General features: G+C 51.6%; 1 protein-coding gene across 1 annotated transcript in view; it reads right to left on the bottom strand.

The window, feature by feature from the left end:
* Positions 1 to 25,271, bottom strand: part of cfap53 (cilia and flagella associated protein 53) — a 77,073-nt gene that overhangs the window by 6,488 nt on the left and 45,314 nt on the right. The window contains exons 5-7 of the mRNA XM_072497423.1: positions 21,119 to 21,337; positions 20,306 to 20,522; positions 2,227 to 2,329 (exon numbers count right to left, since the gene is read on the bottom strand). Of these exons, the coding sequence (XP_072353524.1) occupies positions 2,227 to 2,329; positions 20,306 to 20,522; positions 21,119 to 21,337 (539 nt within the window). The remainder of the gene's footprint in view (positions 1 to 2,226; positions 2,330 to 20,305; positions 20,523 to 21,118; positions 21,338 to 25,271) is intronic.

Raw genomic sequence — 25,271 nt, 5'->3', positions numbered from 1 at the left:
TGAAGAGGATGCAGAGATCCTTCAGTGTGATTTGGACAAGTTGAGTGAGTGGGCAAATGAATGGCAGATTTGGAGAAATGCGAGGTTATCCACTTTGGTAGCAAACACAGGAAGGCAGAATATTATCTGAAATGGTCATAAATTCGGAGAGGGGAATGTGCAACAAGACCTTGGTGTCCTGGTACACCAGTCACTGAATGTAAGCATGCAGGTACAGCAGGTGGTAAAGAAGGCAAATGGTACGTTGTCCTTCATAGTGAGAGGATTCAAGCACAGAGGCAGGGATGTCTTGCTGCAATAATACAGGGCCTTAGTGAGGCCACACCTGTATTGTGTGCAGTTTTGGTCTCCTCATCTGAGGAAGGATGTTCCTGCTCTCGAGGGCGTGCAGCAAAGGTTTACCAGACTGATTCATGGAATTACGGGACTGATATATGAGGAGAGATTGTATCGGTTAGGATTGTATTCGTGGAGTTCAGAAGAATATGGGGGGATCTCATAGAAATCAATAAATTCAGTGGTTAGCACTGCTGCCTCACAGCACCGAGGTCCCAGGTTCGAATACGCCCTGGGTCACTGTCCGTGTGGAGTTTACACATTCTCCCCGTGTTTGAGTGGGTTTCGCCCCCACAACCCAAAGATGTGCAGCGTAGATGAATTGGCCACGCTAAATTGCCCTTTAATTGGAAAAAATGTATTGGGTACTCTAAATTCTTTTTTTTTTTAAAAAGGTCTAGACAGGGTCGATGCAGGAAGGATGTTCTCGATCCAGGGGTCCAGAACCAGGGGTCACAGTCAGAGGATACGGGGTAGACCATTTAGGACAAAGGTGAGGAGAAAGTTCTTCACCCAGAGAGTGGTCATCGGCCTGTGAAATCCGTTACCAGAGGAAGTAGTTGAGGCCAGAACATTGCATATTTTCAAGAAGCAGTTAGATATAGCATTTAGGGCGAAGAGGATTAAAGGATATGGAGAGAATGCAGGATTAGGCTATTGAATTGGATGATCAGCCATGATCATAAAGAATGGCGGAGTAGTCTCAACGGGCCAAATGGCATCCTCCTGCTCATATTTTCTATGTTTCTAGATGTAAGTGGTGAGCCTCGAAATTTATGAGGAGGGAGAAGGGGAGCACAGTTCTGGGGCAGGTTGACTGCCAGTTGCCAGGTGGGAAAGTCAGCAATAGAAGGCCACAATCAGGAATCCTCAGGAATGATTTCCAGGAAACTTAAAGATCAGGAATGGGGGATTGCAACATGGAAATTGGGAGAGCGGGAAAGGTCAGGACTTGTTACGGGGTGGAGGAAGTCGGTGTTAGCCTGAGTGGGTGAAGGGGTTGGGGGTGGTTGACTTCTGATGGCAACAGGAAGAGGTTGTGATCACCAGAAGAGTTATTTGAGGAGCCAAGGGCAGGATTCCTGCTATTCCTGACTCACAGGATTATTTGAAAAAGTTATTACCTGCTGAGCTTGCTGCTCCCGCCTTCATTTTCTTGCCGATTTTAATTTAAGTTACACAAATATGACCAAAGATGGAAGAGCAGCCAATGTGTCCTGGGGTAAAGATTAGAGAAGACTGCAGAGATTGGCTGAAGCAGGTTCATTTGAAAAAGAGGAATAAAGACCTCAAGTTCAACGAATTTTGGACGTGGGTGCCATTGAAGGTTGGTATGGACAGAGGATGTGCGAATGCAGATATTTGCATGGAATAAGATCATAGCAACAGTGTTCTGGATGAGTTGGAGTTTAGGATAGAATTCTGAAGGCCTGTGAGCATATCTTAGAATAACTAAGCCAAACAAGCTGAAGGGGTCTCAGTAGTGGGTTGAGATTGAGTATGTTATGGAGATGGAGTAAGTACACATGGTGATGGAGCAAATGTAAGGTTTGAAACTCAGCTAGGGTCAAACAAGGCACAGGTTGGCTATGTTCAACCTGAGTGATATCTAAACCATCGAATTTAGTATAATTGATAAAGATAACTTTAACCAAGAGAGTTATTTTCTGCATAATCATTGGTTTCAAAAGTCAGATAAAGCCATGCTTTTTAACCTTTACATTGATATTACTTTAGAGCCTTTGTGGACTTCAGCCGTTTCTGAGCCCACTACCCACCAACAAGCATCAGAGTCACTATATAATGTATTTCACATTTAGGTCTTACATTTTAACATTGATAAGCAGATGATTTTTACATCCACACCATATATATTCCACAACCACATACCTGGCCAATCTCTCTTCTTCCACCTTTTCCTGCTGTTCAATTGATTTAATCAGTTGTTCTCGTTCCTTTGCCACCTGTTGTGGGTTCTTTGTATTTTTCTCCACTGAAAAGAGAAAGTATAAATCTTTCTGTGCATCATCCATTACTTGGAAATTATATTCAAGGGGCAGTGACAGGTTGGCTGAGCGGGGCAAGAAGAAGATTCGGGAGATGACATCAACATCCATCAAGCTGATTGTCAAGAAGGTTAAGTGAGAAAGGTAGATGGGCAACTGCAACAGATGCTTCAATAGGACCCTCCAAAGAATACCGAAAAATACCGAGAGGAATAGAATCACAGAATTCAAACAGCACGAGGAGGCCATTCGATCGGTCACATCTACGCTGGCTCTCTGAATGAGCAATTAACCTCAGACTCACGCCTTCTCCCTGAAACCCTGTACATTCTTCCATTTCAGATAATAAACCAATTCCCTCTTGGTGCCTCAATTGTATCTGCCTCCGTCACACTCTCAGGACACATTCCAGATCTTAACTACTCACTGCATGAAAATGTTTCTCCTCGTGTCTGCATTTCTTCATTTGCCAATGACCTTAAAAATCTGTGCCCTCTTGTTCTCGATTCTTCCACTACTGGAAACTGTTTTTCCGATGTCTGCTCTATCCAGTTTTCTCATGATTTTGAATACATATACCAAAACTCCTCTCATGGTCTTTTCCATGGATATCAATTCCAACCTCTCCAAAAACTCAAACGTTCCTCACCCCTTAGAACCATACTCATGATTTTTATCTAAGTTGTGGTGTCCAGAATTGGACGCAATATTCCAGTTGAGGTTTAATATAACATCCTTGCTTTTGTACTCTTAATTCCCCTATTAATAAAGCCTAAGACACTGTATACTTATTAAACACCCCTCTCAAACGGTCCTGCCGCCTTCAATTACTTGTGCACATATACACCCTCTGCTCCTGCACCCATTTTATATTTGTACTCTTTATTTTATATTGGCTGGGATCCTCTGTTCCGAATTCGCCCATCGCTGCCAGCGAGAACGGAGAATTTGGCACTCAGCCAAAGCTCCATTCACTGCAGCGGGACCGGAGGATCCCACTCATTGTCTTCCCATGATCTTCAAACCAAATGAATCTCTTCATTGAATTGAATCCCAACTGCTACTTGCCTGCCCACTCCACCAACCTGTCAATGTCCTCTTGAAGTTCCACACTATCCTCCTCACAGTTCAGTGCTTCCAAGCTTATCATCCAGAAACTTTGTAATTGTTCCCTGTACACCAATGTCTAGATCATTAATATATATCAGGAAGAGTAAGAGTCCCAAAACTCACCTGGTAAACTCCATTACAAACCTTCTACCAGTCCAAAATAAATCCATTAACCACTACTTACTGTTCCCTGCCAATTTCATATCCATGTTGCTACTGTCCCTTTTATTGCAATTTTAGCATGGTCAATCCACCTAACCTGCACATCTTTGGACACTAAGGGGCAATTTTAACATGGTCAATCCACCTAACCTGCACATCTTTGGACTGTGGGAGGAAACTGGAACACCGGGGGAAATTCATGTAGACATGGGAAGAACATGTAAACTTCAGGGTAGCCAGGGAAAGGGTTGGCCCATTGAAGGACAGGGGAAGAAATTTATGTGTGGAGCCAGAGGAAATGGGCGAGGTGCTAAATAAATACTTTGCATCAGTATTCACCAAAGAGAAGGAATTGGTGGATGTTGAATCTGGAGAGGGGTGTGTAGATAGCCTGGGTCACATTGACATCCAAAAAGATGAGGTGTTGGGCGTCTTGAAAATGTTAAAGTGATAAGTCCCCAGGGCCTGATGGGATCGACCCCAGAATACTGAAGGAGACAAGAGAGGAAATTGCTCAGGCCTTGATAGAAATCTTTGGATCCTCACTGTCTTCAGGTGATGTCCCTGAGGACTGGAGAATAGCCAATGTTGTTCCTTTGTTTAAGAAGGGTAGCAAGGATAATCCAGGGAACTACAGGCCAGTGAGCCTTACGTCAGTGGTAGGGAAATTACTGGAGAGAATTCTTCGGGACAGGATCTACTCCCATTGGGAAGCAAGTGGTCGTATTAGCGAGAGGCAGCATGGTTTTGTGAAGGGGAGGTCGTGTCTCACTAACTTGATACAGTTTTTCGAGGAGGTCACAAAGATGATTGATGCAGGAAGAGCAGTGGATGTTGTCTATATGGACTTCAGTAAGGCCTTTGACAAGCTCCCTCATGGCAGACTGGTACAAAAGGTGAAGTCACACGGGATCAGAGGTGAGTTGGCAAGATTGATACAGAACTGGCTAGGTCATAGAAGGCAGAGAGTAGCAATGGAAGGGTGCTTTTCTGATTGGAGGGCTGTGACTAGTGGTGTTCTGCAGGGATCAGTGCTGGGACCTTTGCTGTTCGTAGTATATATAAATGATTTGGAGGAAAATGTAACTGGTCTGATTAGTAAGTTTGCGGACGACACGAGCGTTGGTGGGATTGCGGATAGCGATGAGGACTGTCGGAGGCTACAGCAGGATTTAGATCATTTGGAGACTTGGGCGGCGAGATGGCAGATGGAGTTTAATCCGGACAAATGTGAGGTAATGCATTTTGGAAGGTCTAATACAGGTAGGAAATATACAGTGAATGGTAGAACCCTCAAGAGTATTGACAGTCAGAGAGATCTTGGTGTACAGGTCCACAGGTCACTGAAAGGGGCAACACGGGTGGAGAAGGTAGTCAAGGAGGAATACGGCATGCTTGCCTTCATTGGCCGGGCCATTGAGTATAAAAATTGGCAAGTCATGTTGCAGCTGTATAGAACCTTAGTTAGGCCACACTTGGATTAGTGTTCAATTCTGGTCAACACGCTACCAGAAGGATGTGGAGGCTTTAGAGAGGGTGCAGAAGAGATTTACCAGGATGTTGCCTAGTATGGAGGGCATTAGCTATGAGGAGAGGTTGAATAAACTTGGTTTGTTCTCACTAGAACAAAGGAGGTTGAGGGGCGACCTGATAGAGGTCTACAAAATTATGAGGGGCATAGACAGAGTGGATAGTCAGAGACTTTTTCCCAGAGTAGAGGGGTTAATTACTTGGGGATATAGGTTTAGAGGAGATGTACGAGTTAAGTTTTTTTACACAGAGGGTAGTGGGTGCCTGGAACTCGCTGCCGGAGGAGGTGGTGGAAGCAGGGACGATAGTGATGTTTAAGGAGCATCTTGTCAAATACATGAATAGGATGGGAATAGAGGGATACAGACCCCGGAAGTGTAGAAGATTTTAGTTTAGACGGGCAGCATGGTCGGCGCAGGCTTGGAGGGCCGAACGGCCTGTTCCTTTGCTGCACCTTTCTTTGTTCACACAGGCTGTCGCCCGGGTTCTTGGCGATGTGAGTCAGCAGTGCTAACACTATACGGAGGGGACTCTGCAATGGTTACTACAGATTGGAGGGTAACTATTAAGGGATGCACGGTAGCACAGTGGTTATCACAGTTGCTTCACAGCTCCTGGGTCCCAGGTTCGATTCCCGGCTTGGGTCACTGTCTGTTCGGAGTTTGCACTTTCTCCCCGTGACTGCGTGGGTTTCCTTCGGTTTTCTCCCACAGTCCAAAGATGTGCAGGTTAGGTGGACTGGCCATGCTAAATTGCCCTTAGTGTCCAAAAAGAAAGTTTAGGTGTGGTTACTGAGTTATGGGGATAGGGTGGAGGTGTGGGCTTAGGTAGGGTGCTCTTTCCAAGGGCTGGTGCAGACTCGATGGGCTGAATGGCTTCCTTCTGCACTGTAAATTCTATGATTACAACCCCACTCTTCAAAAAAATGGAAGTAGAAAGAAAATGGAACTATAGACCAGTGAGCCGAATGCCAGGAGTAGGGAAGTTGCTGGAGACCATTATCAAGGATTTCATTGAGACTTCCGGTTGCGGATATGCCTCGGTAGGTCGCACGTTCGGCAGCTCCCATTGAGAACGGAGTTTTGGGCTCTCTAGAGGAGCCCCAACGGCAATTGTTCGACGGCTTCCAGTGTGGGAAGGTGACAGCAAGGTCCCCCCCCCGGCAGAAAATGGATTGGACCAGGAGTGGAGCGGTGAAAAAGGTGATCTTGGAGCAGCGAAAAGTGAGAGGGAGGAAAAACAAGATGGCGGCGAGTGGAGACCAAGCAGTATGGGCGCAGTGGTCACAGGAGCAGCAGGGGTTTCTTAGACGCTGCTTTGAGGAGCTGAAGACCGAAATGCTGGCGCCAATGAAGGCGGCGATTGAAAAGCTAGTGGAGACCCAGAAGGCCCAAGGGGCGGCGATTCGAGAGGTGCGGCAAAAAGCCTCGGAGAACGAGGACGAGATCTTAGGCCTGGCAGTGAAGGTGGAGGCGCACGAGGTGCTGCACAAGAGGTGGGCAGAAAGATTTGAGGACCTGGAGAATAGGTCGAGGAGGAAAAATCTTTGGATTCTGGGTCTCCCTGAGGGAGTGGAGGGGCCCGATGTCGGGGCATATGTGAGCATAATGCTCAATTCGCTGATGGGCGCGGGAGCTTTCCCGAGCCCCCTGGAGCTGGATGGGGCGCATCGGGTCTTGGCAAGGAGACCCAAGGCCAACGAACCGCCAAGGGCTGTAGTGGTGAGGTTTCACCGCTTTATGGACAGAGAGAGTGTCCTGAGATGGGCCAAGAAAGAGTGGAGCAGCAGGTGGGAGAATACGGAGATCCGAATCGACCAGGACTGGAGTGCAGAGGTGGCTAAGAAAAGAGCTGGTTTTAATCGGGCCAAGGCGGTGCTCCATCGAAAGGGGGTGAAGTTCGGTATGCTGCAGCCAGCGCGACTGTGGGTCACGTTCCAGGATCGACACCACTACTTCGAAACGCCTGATGAGGCATGGAGCTTCTTACGGACTGAAAAGTTGGACTCAGATTGAGGGTTTGGTGTGGGGGGATGTTTGTTGTGTTTGCTACGTTTGGGGAATGTTCTTTGTGTCAGGGTGCTGGGTGGGGATGGGTGAAGGGACTTGATGGAGAGACTGTGGGAGAGTGGATGCGTCGGTGCTGGAGGGCCAAACCCCCACGAGGGAAGAGGGGGAGTGGAGGCCCGGGGAGGGGAATTGGGGTAAGGCCGCAAAAGGAGCTGCGCCAGAGGGGTCGGGGCCAGTTCAGAAAGGCGCGGGCTTTTTCCCGCGCTAGAGAAGGACGGGGGTGGGGGGCCGGGGGGGGGGGGGGAATGGGTGGTGCTGGAGGGGGGCGCACACTGACTGCCAGGGAGGGGGGATTCTCACACTGGGGGGTTGATGGAATGGCGGGAGAGGCTGGGGTCAGCAGGAGTCAGCTGACTTACGGGAGTGTTATGGGGGGAGCAATAGGGCTAGATGTAGATCTAGCGGGGGAAGGGGTGAGTAGAGGGGGGGGGGATAGGGTTGCTGCTGCATTGGCCAAAGGGAAGCTGGAAGTAGGAGAGGTGGTCAGGGTGGGGGTCCGCCGTCTGGGGGACTGGAGGGTGAGGGAGGCGCAGGCATGTGACTGGCCTAGAAAAGGAGATGGGTAGTCGGCAGTTTGGTGGGGGGGGGGGGGGGGGGGGCAGCCCCCCAATCCGGCTGATAACTTGGAATGTGAGGGGCCTGAACGGGCCGGTCAAGAGGGCCCGGGTGTTCGCGCACTTAAAGCGACTGAAGGCAGACGTGGTTATGCTTCAGGAGACGCTAGATGCTAGAGGGATGGAGTTTAAGACTAGGGAGGTTATGCTGCAATTGTATAAGGTATTAGTGGGGCCACACCTGGAGTATTGTGTTCAGTTTTGGTCTCCTTACTTGAGAAAGGACGTACTGGCACTGGAGGGTGTGTAGAGGAGATTCACTAGGTTAATCCCAGAGCTGAAGGGGTTGGATTACGAGGAGAGGCTGAGTAGACTGGGACTGTACTCGTTGGAATTTAGAAGGATGAGGGGGGATCTTTTTAGAAACATATAAGATTATGAAGGGAATAGATAGGATAGATGCGGGCAGGTTGTTTCCACTGGTGGGTGAAAGCAGAACTAGGGGGCATAGCCTCAAAATAAGTGGAAGTAGATTTAGGACTGAGTTTAGGAGGAACTTCTTCACCCAAAGGGTTGTGAATCTATGGAATTCCTTGCCCAGTGAAGCAGTAGAGGCTCCTTCATTAAATGTTTTTAAGATAAAGATAGATAGTTTTTTGAAGAATAAAGGGATTAAGGGTTATAGTGTTCGGGCCGGAAAGTGGAGCTGAGTCCACAAAAGATCAGCCATGATCTCATTGAATGGTGGAGCAGGCATGAGGGGCCAGATGGCCTACTCCTGATCCTAGTTCTTATGTTCTTATGAAGGTGGCAGATCAGGTTAGGCTGAGAAAGGGATGGGTAGGACAGGTGTTCCATTCGGGACTGAATGCGAAGAACAGAGGGGTTGCAATACTAGTGGGGAAGTGGGTGTCATTTGAGGCAATGAATACTATAGTGGATATTGGAGGTCGATATGCGATGGTGAGCGGTAGGCTGCAGGGGGTGCGGGTGGTACTGGTAAATGTATATGCTCCGAATTGGGATGATGCCGGATTTATGAAACGCATGCTGGGTCGGATTCCGGACCTGGAGGGTAGGAAGCTTGATAATGGGGGGGATTTCAACACGGTGCTGGACCCAGCATTGGATCGCTCGCGGTCTAGGATGGGTAAGAGGCCGGCTGCGGCCAAGGTGCTTAGGGGATTTATGGACCAGATGGGAGGAGTGGACCCATGGAGGTTTGTCAGGCTCCAGGCCACGGAAATTTCATTCTTTTCCCACGTCCATAGAGCCTACTCCCGGATAGATTTTTTTGTTCTGAGCAGGGCGCTAATCCCGAAAGTGGAGGGAACGGAGTACTCGGCCATAGCCATCTCAGACCACGCCCCGCACTGGGTGGAGCTGGAGTTGGAGGAAGAGAGGGACCAGCGCCCGTTGTGGCACCTGGATATGGGACTGTTGGCAGGTGAGGAGGTTTGTGGGCAGGTGCAGGGGTGCATTGAAAGATATTTGGAGGCCAACGACAACGGGGAGGTGCAGGTGGGGGTAGTCTGGGAGGCGCTGAAGGCGGTGGTTAGGGGAGAGCTAATCTCCATTAGGGCCCATAGGGAGAAGAGAGAGGGGAGGGAGAGAGAGGTTGGTGGGGGAGATTTTAAGGGTGGATAGGAGGTATGCCGAGGCCCCCGAGGAGGGGCTACTCAGGGAGCGACGGAATCTCCAGACGGAGTTCGACCTGTTGACCACAGGGAAAGCAGAGGCACATTGGAGGAAAGCGCAGGGGGCGATGTATGAGTATGGGGAGAAGGCGAGTCGGATGCTGGCACACCAGCTTCGTAAGAGGGAGGCAGCGAGGGAGATAGATGGAATTAAGGATAGAGGGGGGAATACGGTGCGGAGTGCGGAGAGAATAAATGAGGTATTTAGGGACTTTTATGGGGATTTGTACAGATCTGAGCCCCCAGCGGGGGAAAAGGGGATGCGACGATTCTTGGATCAGCTGAGGTTCCCGAGGGTGGAGGAGCAGGAGGTGGCTGGTTTAGGGGCGCCAATAGGGCTGGAGGAGCTGGTTAAAGGATTGGGGAGCATGCAGGCGGGGAAGGCACCAGGGCCGGACGGGTTCCCGGTCGGGTTTTAAAGGAAGTATGCAGATCTGCTAGGCCCGTTGCTAGTGAGGACTTTCAACGAGGCTAGGGAGGAGGGGACCTTGCCCCTGACAATGTCCGGGGCGCTGATCTCTCTGATCCTGAAGGACCCACTGCAGTGTGGGTCGTATAGACCGATCTCGCTCCTTAATGTGGATGCTAAGTGGATGGCAAAAGTGCTGGCTACGAGAATTGAGGACTGTGTCCCGGGGGTAATTCATGAGGACCAGATGGGGTTCGTAAAGGGCAGATAGCTAAATACTAACGTGCGGAGGCTCCTCAACGTGATTATGATGCCCTCGGTGGAGGGAGAAGCGGAGGTAGTGGCAGCTATGGACGCGGAGAAGGCTTTCGACCGGGTGGAGTGGGAGTATCTTTGGGAAGTGTTGCGGAGGTTTGGGTTCGGGGAGGGGTTTATCGGCTGGGTCAGATTGTTATATAGAGCCCCGGTGGCAAGCGTGGCTACGAATCGGCGGAGGTCGGAGTACTTTCGGCTGTACCGAGGGACGAGGCAGAGGTGCCCCCTGTCCCCCTTGCTGTTTGCACTGGCAATTGAGCCCTTGGCCATGGCACTAAGGGAGTCCAGGAAATGGAGGGGACTGGTCCATGGGGGAGAGGAACATCGGGTGTCGCTATATGCGGACGACCTGTTGCTGTATGTGGCAGACCCAGTGGAGGGGATGGCGGAGGTCATGCGGATCCTAAGGGAGTTTGGGGACTTCTCGGGGTATAAATTGAATGGAGGGACAAGTGAGCTCTTTGTGGTGCATCCAGGGGACCAGAGAAGGGGGATAGACGACCTGCCACTGAAAAGGGCGGAAAGGAGCTTTCGGTACTTAGGGATCCAGGTGGCTGGGAGTTGCGGGGCCCAGCACAAACTCAATTTGACGCGGTTGGTGGAGCAGATGGAGGAGGATTTTAAAAGATGGGATGTGTTGCCACTCTCGCTGGCGGGCAGGGCGCAGTCGGTTAAAATGGTGGTCGTCCCACGGTTTCTATTTGTGTTCCAGTGCCTTCCCATTATGATTCCCAAGGCCTTTTTCAAACGGGTAAGCAGGAGCATCATGGGTTTCGTGTGGGCAAATAAGATCCCAAGAGTAAAGAGGGTGTTTCTGGAGCGGGGTAGGGACAGGGGGGGGCTGGCTCTGCCGAATTTGTGCGGATACTATTGGGCAGCCAATGTGGCGATGATCCGTAAGTGGGTAATGGAGGGAGAGGGCGTGGCGTGGAAGAGGTTGGAGATGGCGTCCTGTGTGGGCACGAGCCTGAGGGCGCTGGTGACGGCACCGCTGCCGCTCTCGCCGACAAGGTGCACCACGAGTCCAGTGGTGGCGGCAACGCTGAAGATCTGGGGGCAGTGGAGGCGACACAGGGGCGAGGTGGGAGCCTCGGTTGGGTTCCCGATTCGGGACAATCATCGGTTCGTCCTGGGAAGGATGGATGGGTGATTTCGGAGCTGGCATCGGGCAGGGATTAGGAGTATAGGGGGCCTGTTCATAGATGGGACGTTTGCAAGCCTAGGGGCGCTGGAGGAGAAGTTTGGGTTACCCCCGGGGAATACTTTTAGGTATATGCAAGTGAGGGCGTTTGTGAGATGGCAGGTGAGGGAATTCCCGCTGCTCCCGGCACAGGGGACCCAGGACAGGGTGATTTCGGGTGTATGGGTTGGAGAAGGCAGGGTCTCGGCGATCTACCAGGAGCTGAAAGAAGAGGAGGAGGGCAAGTGGGAGGTGGAGTTTGGGGAGGAGATAGATGAGGGTCTGTGGGCTGATGCCCTGAGTAGGGTTAATTCTTCCTCCTCTTGCGCCAGGCTCAGCCTAATACAATTCAAGGTTGTTCACAGAACGCATATGACAGGGGCGAGGATGAGTAGGTTCTTTGGGGTGGAGGACAGGTGTGGGAGGTGCTCGGGGAGTCCGGCAAATCACGTCCACGTGTTCTGGTCGTGCCCGGCACTGGAGGGGTTTTGGAGGGGTCTTGCGAGGACTATGTCCAAGGTGGTGAAAGTCCGGGTCAAGCCGAGTTGGGGGGTTGGCATTATTTGGGGTAACGGACGAGCAGGGAGTGCAGGAGGCGAAAGAGGCCGGTATCCTGGCCTTTGCGTCCCTGGTAGCCCGGCGGAGGATCTTATTATTATGGAAGGACATGAAGCCCCCAAGTGTAGAAGCCTGGATAAATGACATGGCAGAGTTCATTAAGCTGGAGAGGATAAAGTTTGCCTTACGAGGGTCTGTGCAGGGGTTCTTCAGGCGGTGGCAACTGTTCCTAGACTATCTCGCGGAGCGTTAGAAGGAGGTCAGCAGCAGCAGCAACCCTAGGGTGGAGGGGGGGTGGGTTCTGTTGGGGGGGGAATGGGGGTGGGCGGGGGGGGGGGCTTCCCCTACGAGTACCTTTAAATGTCATATGGGGGGGGGCTATTGTACATGGGGAACCCCAATGTAAATGTATTGTACAATGTACAATGTTAATTGTTGTGTTTGCGTTTCTTTTATCTTCTGTTATTTGGGGGGGGGTTTTGTCAAAACTTTTGTTGGAAAACTTGAATAAACATATATTTTTTTAAAAATCAAGGATTTAATTGCACAGCATTCGGAAAGCATGGTATAATCAGACAAAGTCAGTATGGATTTATGAAAGGGAAATCATGCTTAACAAATCTCCGAGAATTCTTTGAAGATGTAGAGTTGGCCGGAGAGAACTGGTGGATGTGGTTTATTTGGACTTTCAGAAGGCTTTCAACAAGGTCTCACATCGCAGATGACTATGTAAAGTTAAAGCGCATGGGATTGTGGGTAGTGTCTTGAGATGAATAGAAAGCTGGTTAAAAAATTGGACGCAAAACGTTGGAACGCACAGGTCTTTTTCCAATTGGCAGAGAGTGATTAGTGGGGTATCGCAGGGATCAGTGCGAGGACCCCAACTGTTCACATTATATATTAATGATTTGGAATAGGGAAGTAAATGTATTATCTCCAAATCTGCAGATGATACAAAGTTGGGTGGGAGGGTGAGCTGTGAAGAGGTTGCAGAGATGCTTCAGCATGATTTGTACAGGCTGAGTGAGTGGGCAAATGCATGGCAGATGAAGTATAATGTGGATAAATGTGAGATTATCTGCTTCGGTAGCAAAAAAGGTAGATTATTATTTAAATGGGTGTAAATTAAGAGAGGTTGATACACAGTGAGACTTTGGTGTCCTCGTGCACTAGTCGCTGAAAGTATGTGCACAGGTACAGCAGGCAGTAAAGAAGGAAAATGGTATGTTGGCCTTCATAGCGAGAGGACTTGAATAGGGATGTTTTACTGCAATTGTATAGGGCACTGGTGAGCCCACACTTGGACTACTGTGTGCAGTTTGGTGTCCTTATCTGAGGAAGGATATTCTTGCTATGGAGGGAGTGCAGTGAAGGTTTACCAGGCTGGTTCCTGGGATGGCAGGACTGTTATATGATCGGAGATTAAGTCGGTTAGGATTATATTCATTTCAATTTAGAAGAGCGAGCGGGGAGCTCATTGAAACGTATAAAATTCTAACAGCATTCGACAAGTAGATTAGGAAAGAATGCTCCAGATGGTGGGGGAGTCCAGAAGTAGGGGTCATAGCTTGAGGATAAGGACTGAGGTGAAGAGAAATTTCTTCACCCAGAGAGTGGTGAATCCATGGAATGCAAAAGGCCCATCCTAAAAAATGTCATGGAATGGTCTAACGATCTCGATATTAACTCCCAAGATGGGCAGGAGTGTGTTGATGGTTAAAAATGAAAAGGATATTTACCTGGGTAAGTATCCAAAACCTGAATATACAAACATACGAATTAGGAGCAGGTGCCATCCATTCAGATCCGCAAGCCTGCTCTGCCATTCAATAAGATCAGGGCTGATTTGATTGTGGCCCCAACTCCACATTCTTTCCCACCCCATTATCCTTTGAATTCCATATTAGTCAAGAATCTATCTACATCTACCTTATAAATTCAATGACCCTGCCTCCAGCACTCTCTGGGAAAGAGAGTTCCAAAAACTCACAACTTTCCAGGAGAAAGAAAATGTCACCTCACCTCTGTCTTAAATGGGCGACCCCTTATTTTTAAATTATTCTCGGCCTTCCGACAAGGAGAAACATCCTTTTAACATTCACCTTGTCAAGTCCCCTCAGGAACTTATGTTTCAATATGATCACCTTTGATTGTTCTAAACTCCAACTGATAAAGCCCCAATCTGTCCAATCTTTCCTCATTCTATAATCTCTTCATTGCAGGGATCAGTCGACTGATCTCAGAACTGCTTCTAATGCATTTATATCCATTTTAAATGAGGTCAAAATTCTCACCAAGGCCATGTACAATTGTAGAAAAACTTTTTACCTCATCCTCCATTTCCCTTGCAATATAAACAACAACACTCCATTTGCCTTCCTAATCACTTGCTGTGCCTGCATATTAGACGGAGGCGCTGGCATAGTTGTATTGTCACTAGACTAATCCAGAGACCCAGGGTAATGCTCTGATAAATAAAAATTCTGGAATTAAAAGTCTAATCATGACTTATCTGGGGCGTCATTCTCCGCCGGCGGGAGTCTCCGTTTTGCCGGCGCCCGGGGGTTTCCCGACGGCGTGGGGCTGCCCCACAATGGGAAACCCCATTGACCGGCCGGTGTTACGGAGACTCCCGCCGGCCGGTCGGGGCAGAAATGTGTTGGGGTGGGTAGGAGAATTTCGCCCCATGTCTGGCCTACATGTGGGGCAGGATTCTCCGACCTCCCGCCGGGTCGGAGAATCGGCGGGGGCTGGCGTGAATCCCGCCCCCGCCGGTTGCCGAATTCTCCGCACCGGATATTCGGCAGGGGCGGGAATCGCACTGCGCCAGTTGGAGGGCACCCCCCGGCGATTCTCCGGCTCGCGATGGGCCGAAGTCCCGCTGTTGGAATGCCTGTCCCGCCGGCGAGAATCAAACCACATCTCTTACCGGCGAGACAAGGCGGCGCGGGCGGGCTCCGGGGTCCTGGGGGGGCGCGGGGTGATCTGGCCCCGGGGGGGTGTGCCCCCACGGTGGCCTGGCCCACGATCAGGGCCCACCGATCCGCGGGCGGGCCTGTGCCGTGGGGGCACTCTTTTCCTTCCGCCTTCGCCATGGTCTCCACTATGACGGAGGTGGAAGAGACCCCCTCCACTGCACATGCGCGGGGATGCCGTGAGCGGCCGCTGACGCACCCGTGCATGCGCCGCAGGGCAAAGTCATTTCTGCGCCAGCTGGCAGGGCACCAAAGGCCTTTCCCGCCAGCTGGCGGGGTGGAAATAAGTCCGGCACGTGCCTAGCCCCTCAAGGTGAGGGCTCGGCCCCTCAAGATGCGGAGAATACCGCACCTTTGGGGCGGCGCGATGCCAGATTCGCGCCATTTTTGGTGCCGGTCGACGGACATCGCGCCGATCGCGGAGAATCCCGCCCATGACTCCAGACCCACAGTAATGTGTTTGACTCTGAAATGGCCTGGTAAGCTATTCAGTTGTATCAAACCACTAAAATGCCTCAAAGGAATGAAACCGGATGGTCCACCTGGCAAACGGAAATGGCCAACAACTAATGGTAAAGCCAGCACTGTTGACTCTGCAAAGTCCTCACTAACATCTGGGGGGTTCTGCCAAAATTTGGAGAGCTGTCTCACAGACTAGTTGTGGTGAAATGTATTCACCAGGAGATGTGGTACCTGTGTAACCTTCAACCTTTTAAGGATTGAGCTGGAACCCCGGTGGGCTCCGCCTCTGGCTCCGCCCCACCGGGACGGTATATAGTCCTGCGCCCAGTGGGTGGCGCTCATTTGTACAGAAGTCACTGGCAGGCTAGTTGATTGTGTAATAAAGCCTTCGTTCACTTGATCATATGGTCTCGCTTTGAATTGACGGTGGATCAATTTATTACACAAACAACATCACTATGGATGCCGCTCTCAAGCCAGAAAAACTCGGCTTAGACGCCCGTGCCCCAGAAGCCAAGGGGATCTTCTCTCACTGGCTCTGCTGCTTTGAGGCCTACCTTGGCTCCTCCGAAGCGCCTATCCCCGAAGCTCGCAAGCTGGACCTCCTCCACTCCCGGGTGAGCCATCGAATTTCAGTTTTGATCGAAAAGGCGGCCACGTACGAGGCAGCGGTCGCGATTCTGAACAAGCGCTTCATCAAGCCTGTAAACGAGGTGTTCGCGCGGCATCTGCTCACTACCCGCCGGCAGCGCGCAGGAGAATCTCTGGACGAATATCTGGAAAACCTGAGCCTACTCGCCAGAAACTGTAATTATCAAGACGAGACGGCTGAGGAGCATATGAAGCTGCAGATCCGGGACACCTATGTGGCTGGGGTCCGCTTTAATTACGTCAGGTAGCGACTGCTGGAAAACGGGGCTACCGACCTGCATGACACGGTAAAACTAGCCACCTCGTCAGCGGAGGCCTACCAGAGCGGATGTCGCCAGACCCGGCCACGCCACAGGCCTGTGCCGCACGGCTGCCCGCCTAGACCGGGGGACTGTCGTGCTACTTCTGCGGCCAGGGCCAACAACCATGGCAGCGTTGCCCAGCCCGCTCCGCGACATGCAGCGACTGTGGCAAAAAGGGTCACTTTGCCAGAGTCTGTCTGGCCAGGTCGAAAGCCCAGAAGCTGAAAGCTCCTCATGCTCGACCCATGGACTCAAAGGCCCGCAGACCCCTTAATGCGGCTGCGTGCCTGCCGGAAACGCCTCCTTCAGACGTGTCATCAGCCACGTGCAACTCGTGGGGGCGGCCATCTTCAGCTCAATCCGACACGTGCGACTCGTGGGGGCCACCATTTTATGACCCAGATTCCTCCGACTACACTGATTATCCGCAGCTCAGCGCCGTCACCCTCGACCAGTCGAGGCCGAAGCACCTGAGGAGTTCCATGATGGTCGTCCGGGTCAACGGGCACGAGACCCCCTGTCTCTTCAACTCCGGGAGCACGGAGAGCTTCGTACACCCCGAAACAGTAAGGCGCTGCTCCCTGCGCATCGACCCCGCATCTCAAACGATCTCCCTCGCCTCCGGATCCCATTCGATCCGGATCCGGGGGTACTGTGTCGCAAACCTCACGATATAGGGCGCTGAGTATGCCCTTTTTAAGCTGTATGTCCTCTCTCACCTCTGCGCCCCTCTACTACTTGGACTGGACTTCCAATGCAGTCACCGAAGCCTGACCCTGACGTTCGTCGGACCCTTACCAACCACCCGGTATGTAGCCTCACGACCCTTAAGGTCGCCCCCTCCTCGGTCTTCGCGAACCTCACCCCTGACTGTAAGCCCATCGCCACCAGGAGAGTTCAGTGCACAAGATATGACTTTAATCAAGTCAGAGGTCCAGCGACTCTTGAGAGAGGGGGTCATCGAGGCCAGCAACAGCCCGTGGAAAGCTCAAGCGGTGGTTGTCAGGACTGGGGAAAAGAACCGGATGGTGGTGGACTACAGCCAGACCATTAACCGGTTCACGCACTGGATGCGTACCCCCTCCCCCGCATGGCGGAGATGGTCAACCAGATCGCGCAATACCGGGTTTTCTCTACGGTGGATCTGAAGTTTGCCAACCACCAGCTCCCGATTCGCCCAGAAGATCGCCACTACACAGCTTTTGAAGCACCCGGCCGACTCTTCCACTTCCTCAGGGTCCCTTTCGGCGTCATCAATGGGGTCTCGGTCTTCCAGAGAACGATGGATCGAATGGTGGACCAGTACGGGCTGCGGGCTACATACCCGTACTTGGACAATGTCACCACCGTACTTGGACAATGCATGACCAGCAGGACCATGACGCTAACCTGAAGAAGTTCCCCCAAACCGCCCAATCCCTCAACCTCACATATAACAGGGAGAAGTGCGTTTCCCGCACAACCCGGCTAGCCACACTCGGCTATGTCGTGGGAAACGGAGTCCTGGGGCCCAACCCCGACCGCATGCGCCCCCTCACGGAACTTCCCCTTCCCCACAGCCTCACGGTCCTCAAACGGTGCCTGGGGCTTTTCTCATACTAAGCCCAGTGGGTCCCCAACTACGCGGACAAAGCCCGCCCACTTATTAAGACCATTACGTTTCCCCTGATGGCTGAGGCACGCTCGGCCTTCAGCCGCATCAAGGCCGATATCACTAAGGCCGCCATGCACGCGGTGGACGAGTATATCCTTTTTCAGGGAGAGAGCGATGCGTCAGACGTCGCCCTGGCTGCTACCCTCAAACAGGCGGGCAGGCCCATAGCCTTCTTCTCTAGAATCCTCAATGCTTCTGAGATTCGACACTCCTCTGTCGAGAAGGAGGCGCAAACCATTGTGGAAGCTGTGCGGCATTGGAGGCACTACTTAGCTGTTAGGAGGTTCACCCTCGTCACCGACCAACGGTCGGTAGCCTTTATGTTTGACAATGCACAGCGGGGCAAGATTTAAAATGATAAGATCTTGAGGTGGAGGATTGAACTCTCCACCTACACTTACGATATTAAGTATCGTCCTGGGGAACTCAACGAGCCCTCAGATGCCCTGTCCCGCGGCACTTGCACCAGCACGCAGGAGGACCGACTGCGGGCTCTCCACAACGACCTCTGCCACCCAGGGGTCACCCGGCTTGTTCATTTTATTAAGTCCCGCAACCTGCCCTTCTCCATCGAGAAGGTCAGAACCATGACCAGGGATTGCCAAGTCTGCGCGGAGTGCAAACCGCACTTCTATCGGTCAGACAAGGCCCATCTGGTAAAGGCCGCCCGGCCCTTTGAGCGCCTCAGTATCGACTTCAAGAGGCCACTCCCGTCCACCAACCGCAATCTGTACTTCCTGACCGTCATTGACGAGTACTCCCACTTCCCCTTCGCTGTCCCTTGCCCGGACCTGACCTCAGCCATGGTCTTCACACTGTTCTGTTTCCCTGCATACATCCACAGTGACCGGGGCACATCGTTTATGAGCGATGAGCTGCGTCAGTACCTGCTCGGTAAGGGCATCGCCTCGAGCAGGACTACCAGCTACAACCCGCAGGGCAACGGGCAGATGGAGAGGAAGAACGCAACGGTATGGAAGGCCGTCCTTCTTGCCCTCCGGTCTACAAGTCTCCCGGTTCCCCGCTGGCAGGAGGTCCTCACCAACGCGCTCCACTCCATTAGGTCGCTCCTCTGCACAGCCACGAATGAGACCCCTCGCAACTGCTTGTTTGTCTTCCCCAGGAAGTCCATCCCTGGGGTCTCGCTGACAACTCCGGGGCCTGTCCTTCTCCGGATGCATCTGAGGAGCCATAAGACCGACCCCCTAGTTAAGAGGGTCCAGCTGCTGCATGCAAACCCCCAATATGCCTACGTCGCGCACCGAGATGGACAGCAAGATACAGTCTCCCTACAGGACCTGGCGCCCGCTGGTTCCCCTGCCAACACGCCCCCTCCCACATCCCAGCATCACCTACCGCCACCAACCGTGTCTCTTCCGACCCCCTGGGGCTCCTGTGTCCTCCCGCACCTAAGCCGCCCCCCCGCGCCTGCACTGCCCCCCGCGCCTTCACAGAAGCCACCCACCTGCCGACCACTACCCCGCGACCATCATCGACACGCAGGGCGGAATCTCCGAATAACACGCTCTCGGAGTCACCATCATCTACGACGTCCGTGCCCGCCGCACCGCCAGAGCTGAGGAGGTCTAAAAGGACGATCCGGCCTCTGGATAGACTGGACATTTGACCCACGTCACCCCTGCCGGACTTTGTGTTTTTTTTAAACAGGGGATGAATGTGGTGAAATGTATTCACTAGGACATGTGTAACTGTTAACCTTTAAGGATTGAGCTGGAACCCCGGTGGGCTCCGCCTCTGGTTCCACGCACCCCCCCCCCCCCCGCCCCCGCCCCCCCCCCCCCCCCCCCCCCGCCGCCCAACCCACCCTGGGACGGTATATAGCCCTGCGCCCAGTGGGTGGCGCTCATTTGTACAGAAGTCTAGTTCTTTGTGTAATAAAGCTTTCGTTCACTTGTTCATATGGTCTCGCTGTGAATTGATGGTATATCACTAGTCAACTAGTCAAGCAGCAGCCTGACATAGTCATGTCATGGAATGATATCTTACAGATCATGTCCCAAGCACCACCATCACCATCCCTGGCTACATCCTGTCCTACTGGCAGGACAGAGCCAGCAGAGGTGATGGCACAGTATTATACAGTCCCCAGCTTCGACTCCAAGCATAGATATTCATCCTTCACATATGACTCCGGTGATCTTTTGGCATGGAAGTAGGTGTCAAGGAATGAATGGTGATTTAACTTTATCCTGGACAGGAATTTGTGGAGTGTTGATAGGGTTTTTGATTGACTAGCTTATTTTCATGGTAACAGAATATATAATTTGACAAAAGACGAAGAAATATTTGGGGAAACGCCAAATAAATGACTTACAATGTTCCTGAACTTGAACCTTGCGTGTTTCCATCACCTCCTTCTTGAGTTGATCTTGAGCCTCTTTCTTTAGGCGCACCTGTTCATTGCGTTTGGCCCAAGTTTTCTCCACATCTGCCTCCATCAGCCGGTTTGCTTCCTCTTCATGACGCTTTTCATCATCTGCCCTCTGAGCCAAATATTTTCGATACATCTGCAGTTCCCTCCGGAGGTCCAGCTAAGAAAGAATTGTTGTAAAATTAACAGAGTTGCGAGAAAGATTTGACTTTCCCCCTTGCTCTCCAATGGGTTGCAGATAAGCACTCACGGTGTATATATACACCCATTGTCATTAGGTGTAGATAGAATCTAATGAAGACTGTGTGAATTATCTTTCTGACATAAAACTTAACATTAGATAACATTGTGGCCAGTCCAAGAAACAGAACTACAGCACTCGAGCGACTAAAGCAACAGACAGTATTGTTAAGGGACCAAGGAGCAGAACTATAATGCAGGCGTGGTTGGTGGAACAGAGAACATTCCAAAACAACCACAGGAACAACTGAGGTAGAGGCTACACAACCAGTGCAAGAGAGTGGAGCCTGAGGAATTAGAGAAGTATTTACAATAAGTTTCCAAGAGAATTAAATAAACAAGGTAGGAGTAGCTAACCTTGAGGGACCTAAAATTGTATCAAGTATCTAGTATTTAAATATTACATATTAAATGGGGGGGATGAAAGAGGTACTGAGAACACACTACAGTACAATAGACATGCAAAAAAAAAAACCTTTTTATATTTTGTGGTCCAATATGAATCATCTCAGTTACCTTTTTCTGCAATTGCTCCTGGGCATCATCAGCCCTTTCCTTCAATGTTTGTTCCTTTATCTTTGTATCAAGTGCCTGTTCCTCTTCCTCCTCTTTCACTAATCGTTTTTCCTTCAGTGCCATTGATTTGTTCAAACCATCACGGAATTCCTTCTGTTTCTGAACCTTCTCCCTTGCCAGCCGTTCATCTTCCAACTTTGAAAGACGTTGCTTTTCTTTCTGTGACAAGTATACAGCTCCAATAAGACAAATGACTAATCGCTAACTGTTTCTTCGCTTCTGGAATATACTTAAAATCCTTCAAACAAACTTATTTTATCATCTGTTCCAGTAGATGAACTTCATCAGAAAGATAAATATTCATTAAGTTGATCTGTGAATCCCTCATGAGGTGCTGCCTGAGTTCCAGTCAAACTTGGACTGTGTGGAGCCTCAGCCTTACTGGCCAGCTTAATCAAAATGGATAAGGTTGGGGCAAGAGGAGTTCTCATTTTCCTTAGCCTCAGCCTTACTGGCCAGCTTAATCAAAATGGATAAGGTTGGGGCAAGAGGAGTTCTCATTTTCCTGGTCCATAAGAAACCCAGCATGAGATTGGAGTAAGTGTGCAAAACGTTGAAGTTGCCATCACAGGCTGGGGAAGCATCCTGGACTGCCAAGTGTCCCCTTTAAGATAACATTTAGGATTGCATGGGCAGGAGGGTGGGTGTAAGGGCCACGAAGAATCCAGCACGAGTTTTAAGGATACAAAGTAATAACATTTATTTACAATAACATATATATAACAGCAGCAGCAACTTCCCTTGCTGCACACTCCTTCCTGCTGGTTCCAAACTGGCCAGCTTTATTTATACATGGAGTTTACTATGGTTTCTCCGCCCCCCTCATTGCGGAAGCTCATACTCCCACAGGATTGTGGGATTGTCATTAGCTCCCAGCCAATGGTAAGCCTCCCCCCCAAAGTCCAAGGAATCCACCGAAGACCCTGGCGAAGGAGGGCGTCGGACTCGTTTGGCCGCAGGCCGGACACCATTTGCACGCGGCGCTGGATCAGGCGGCATGTAACGAGATGGAGACCGGCGCTTCCGTGATGAACGGCGTAACGGTTGTACATCCACGACCCGTGGACCCGAGGATTCCCCCTCTGATGCGTCCTGTGTCTCCATCTCGGAGTCAGAGTCTGCTGCCTCCGTCATGCCAGCGTCTCTATCTCCATTCGGTTCTGTAACGCCCTGCGCAGGCTTTGAGTGAGGCACCAGAGGAAGATTGTGAGGACTACCTTCCATTGTCTCAGGTCTCTGCGGCTATAGAAATGAGCCCCGGGGGCGGGGAATCTTTGGAGAGGATAGTCCTCTGGACCGAACGTGGTCTACATGTTTGCGCTGGAGACGACCCTGGGCTTGCACCTGGTAAGATCTAGGGTCCGTTTGGCGAAAGATTGCGCCAGGAACCCACTGGGCACCACCAGCAAAATTCCGAACGAACACTGGGTCACCGGGCGCAAAACGCCGAATCGGCCGATGCCGAGAAAATCCCTGTCCCTGCCGTTCTTGTGTGCGGCGTACATTTGCGCCAATGTCCGGGAAAACCATACTAAGGCGGGTGCGAAGTCTCTGGCCCATTAGGAGTTCTGCGGGAGCTACCCCAGTCACCGCATGGGGGGTGGTCCTATACGTAAACAAAAAGCGAGCCAGTCTCGTGTCCATTGATCCGGAAGACTGCTTCTTTAGGCCTCTTTTGAATGTCTGCACTGCGCGCTCTGCCAACCCATTTGAAGCCGGGTGGTAAGGGGCAGTGCGGATATGGCGTAGGCCGTTCATCTTTATGAACCTCGCAAACTCCTCACTCGTGAATGGAGTGTCGTTATCCGTGACCAGCACCTCGGGGAGGCCATACGTACTAAAAGATAAACGCATCTTTTCAATTGTTGCGCAGGACGTTGTCCCCTGCATCTTATGCACCTCTAGCCATTTAGACTGGGCGTCGATTAATAGAAGGAACATGGATCCTTGAAAAGGGCCTGCGAAATCTGCATGCAAGCGCGCCCAAGGCCGCCCTGGCCATTCCCAGTGATGTAGGGGCACGGCCGGCGGAAGCTGTTGATGCTCCTGGCAAATGGAGCAGTTTTGGGCCACCTTCTCAATGTCGGTGTCGAGGCCTGGCCACCAGACATAGCTCCGGGCCAACATTTTCATTTTGGTCACACCTGGATGCCCATTGTGCAAGTCTCTTAGTATCAGCTCCTGGCCTTTTACCGGGACAATCACACGCATCCCCCACAAGAGGATGCCGTCTTCCACACTGAATTCTGACAGCTTGGAGGAAAATGCCCGCACCTCGCCTGGGAGCTGTCTATGCTGCCCACCATACAGGATTATGTGTCGAACCTTTGACAGGACTGGCTCTGTCTGGGTCCACTCACGGATCTGTGATGCCGTGACAGGCAAGGTGTCCATAAAATTTAGGGTTGCAACCACCTCACCGGTCGTGGGGGTCGACATTCGGCCGGTCGATAAAGGCAACCGGCTCAGTGCGTCGGCATTTGCTATCTGCGTTCCTGGATGGGCTCCAGAGAATACTCGTATGCAGCGAGCAACAAAGCCCAGCGCTGGATCCGTGCGGAAGCAATGGGCGGTATTGGCTTATCCTCTCTAAAATGTCCCAACAGAGGCTTATGATCAGTCACGATAGTGAAATGGCGGCCATACACGTACTGGTGGGACGCGTGTGATTGTCCCGGAAAAAGGACAGGAGCTGATACTAAGAGACTTGCACAATGGGCATCCAGGTGTGACCAAAATGAAAATGTTGGCCCGGAGTTATGTCTGGTGGCCAGACCTCGACACCGACATTGAGAAGGTGGCCCAAAACTTCTCCATTTGCCAGGAGCATCAGATGCTTCCGCCGGCCGCACCCCTACATCACTGGGAATGGCCAGGGCGGCCTTGGGCGCGCTTGCATTCAGATTTCGCAGATTTCGCAGGCCCTTTTCAAGGATCCATGTTCCTTCTATTAATCGACGCCCAGTCTAAATGGCTAGAGGTGCATAAGATGCAGGGGACAACGTCCTGCGCAACAATTGAAAAAATGCGTTTGTCTTTTAGTACGCATGGCCTCCCCGAGGTGCTGGTCACGGATGACGGCACTCCATTCACGAGTGAGGAATTTGCGAGGTTCATAAAGATGAACGGCATACGCCATATCCGCACTGCCCCTTACCACCCGGCTTCAAATGGGTTGGCAGAGCGCGCAGTGCAGACATTCAAAAGAGACCTAAAGAAGCAGTCTTCCGGATCAATGGACACGAGACTGGCTCGCCTTTTGTTTACGTATAGGACCACCCCCCCATGCGGTGACTGGGGTAGCTCCCGTAGAACTCCTAATGGGCCGGAGACTTCGCACCCGCCTTAGTATGGTTTTCCCGGACGTTGGCGCAAAAGTACGCCGCACACAAGCACACAAGAACGGCAGGGACAGGGATTTTCTCGGCATCGGCCGATTCGGCAGTTGCGCCCGGTGACCCAGTGTTCTTTCGGAATTTTGCTGGTGGTGCCCAGTGGGTTCTTGGCGTAATCTTTCGCCAAACGGGCCCTATATCTTACCAGGTGCAAGCCCAGGGTTGTCTCCAGCGCAAACATGTAGACCACGTTCGGTCCAGAGGACTATCTTCTCCAAAGATTCCCCACCCCCGGAGCTCATTTCTACAGCCGCAGGGACCAGAGACAAGGGAAAGGTAGTCCTCACAATCTTCCACTGGTGCCTCACTCAAAGCCTGCGCAGGTCGTTACAGAACCGAGTGGAGATAAAGACGCTGACATGACGGAGGCAGCAGACTCTGACTCCGAGATGGAGACACAGGACGCATCAGAGGGGGCATCCTCGGGTCCACGGGCCGTGGATGTACAACCGTTACGCCGTTCATCATGGAAGCGCGGTCTCCGTCTCATTACACGCCGCCTGATCCAGCGCCGCATGCAAATGGTGTCCGGCCTGCGGCAAAACGAGTCCGACGCCCTCCTTCGCCAGGGTCTTCGGTGGATTCCTTGGACTTTGGGGGGGAGGGATGTTATAACCTGCCTGCTTACCATTGGCTGGGGACTAATGACAATCCCACAATCCTGTGGGAGTATGAGCTTCCCCAATGAGGGGGGCGGA

Source organism: Scyliorhinus torazame, chromosome 3 (assembly GCF_047496885.1).
Source record: "Scyliorhinus torazame isolate Kashiwa2021f chromosome 3, sScyTor2.1, whole genome shotgun sequence".
Lineage (NCBI taxonomy): Eukaryota > Metazoa > Chordata > Chondrichthyes > Carcharhiniformes > Scyliorhinidae > Scyliorhinus > Scyliorhinus torazame.
This window is presented reverse-complemented; position numbering and strand designations above follow the sequence as displayed.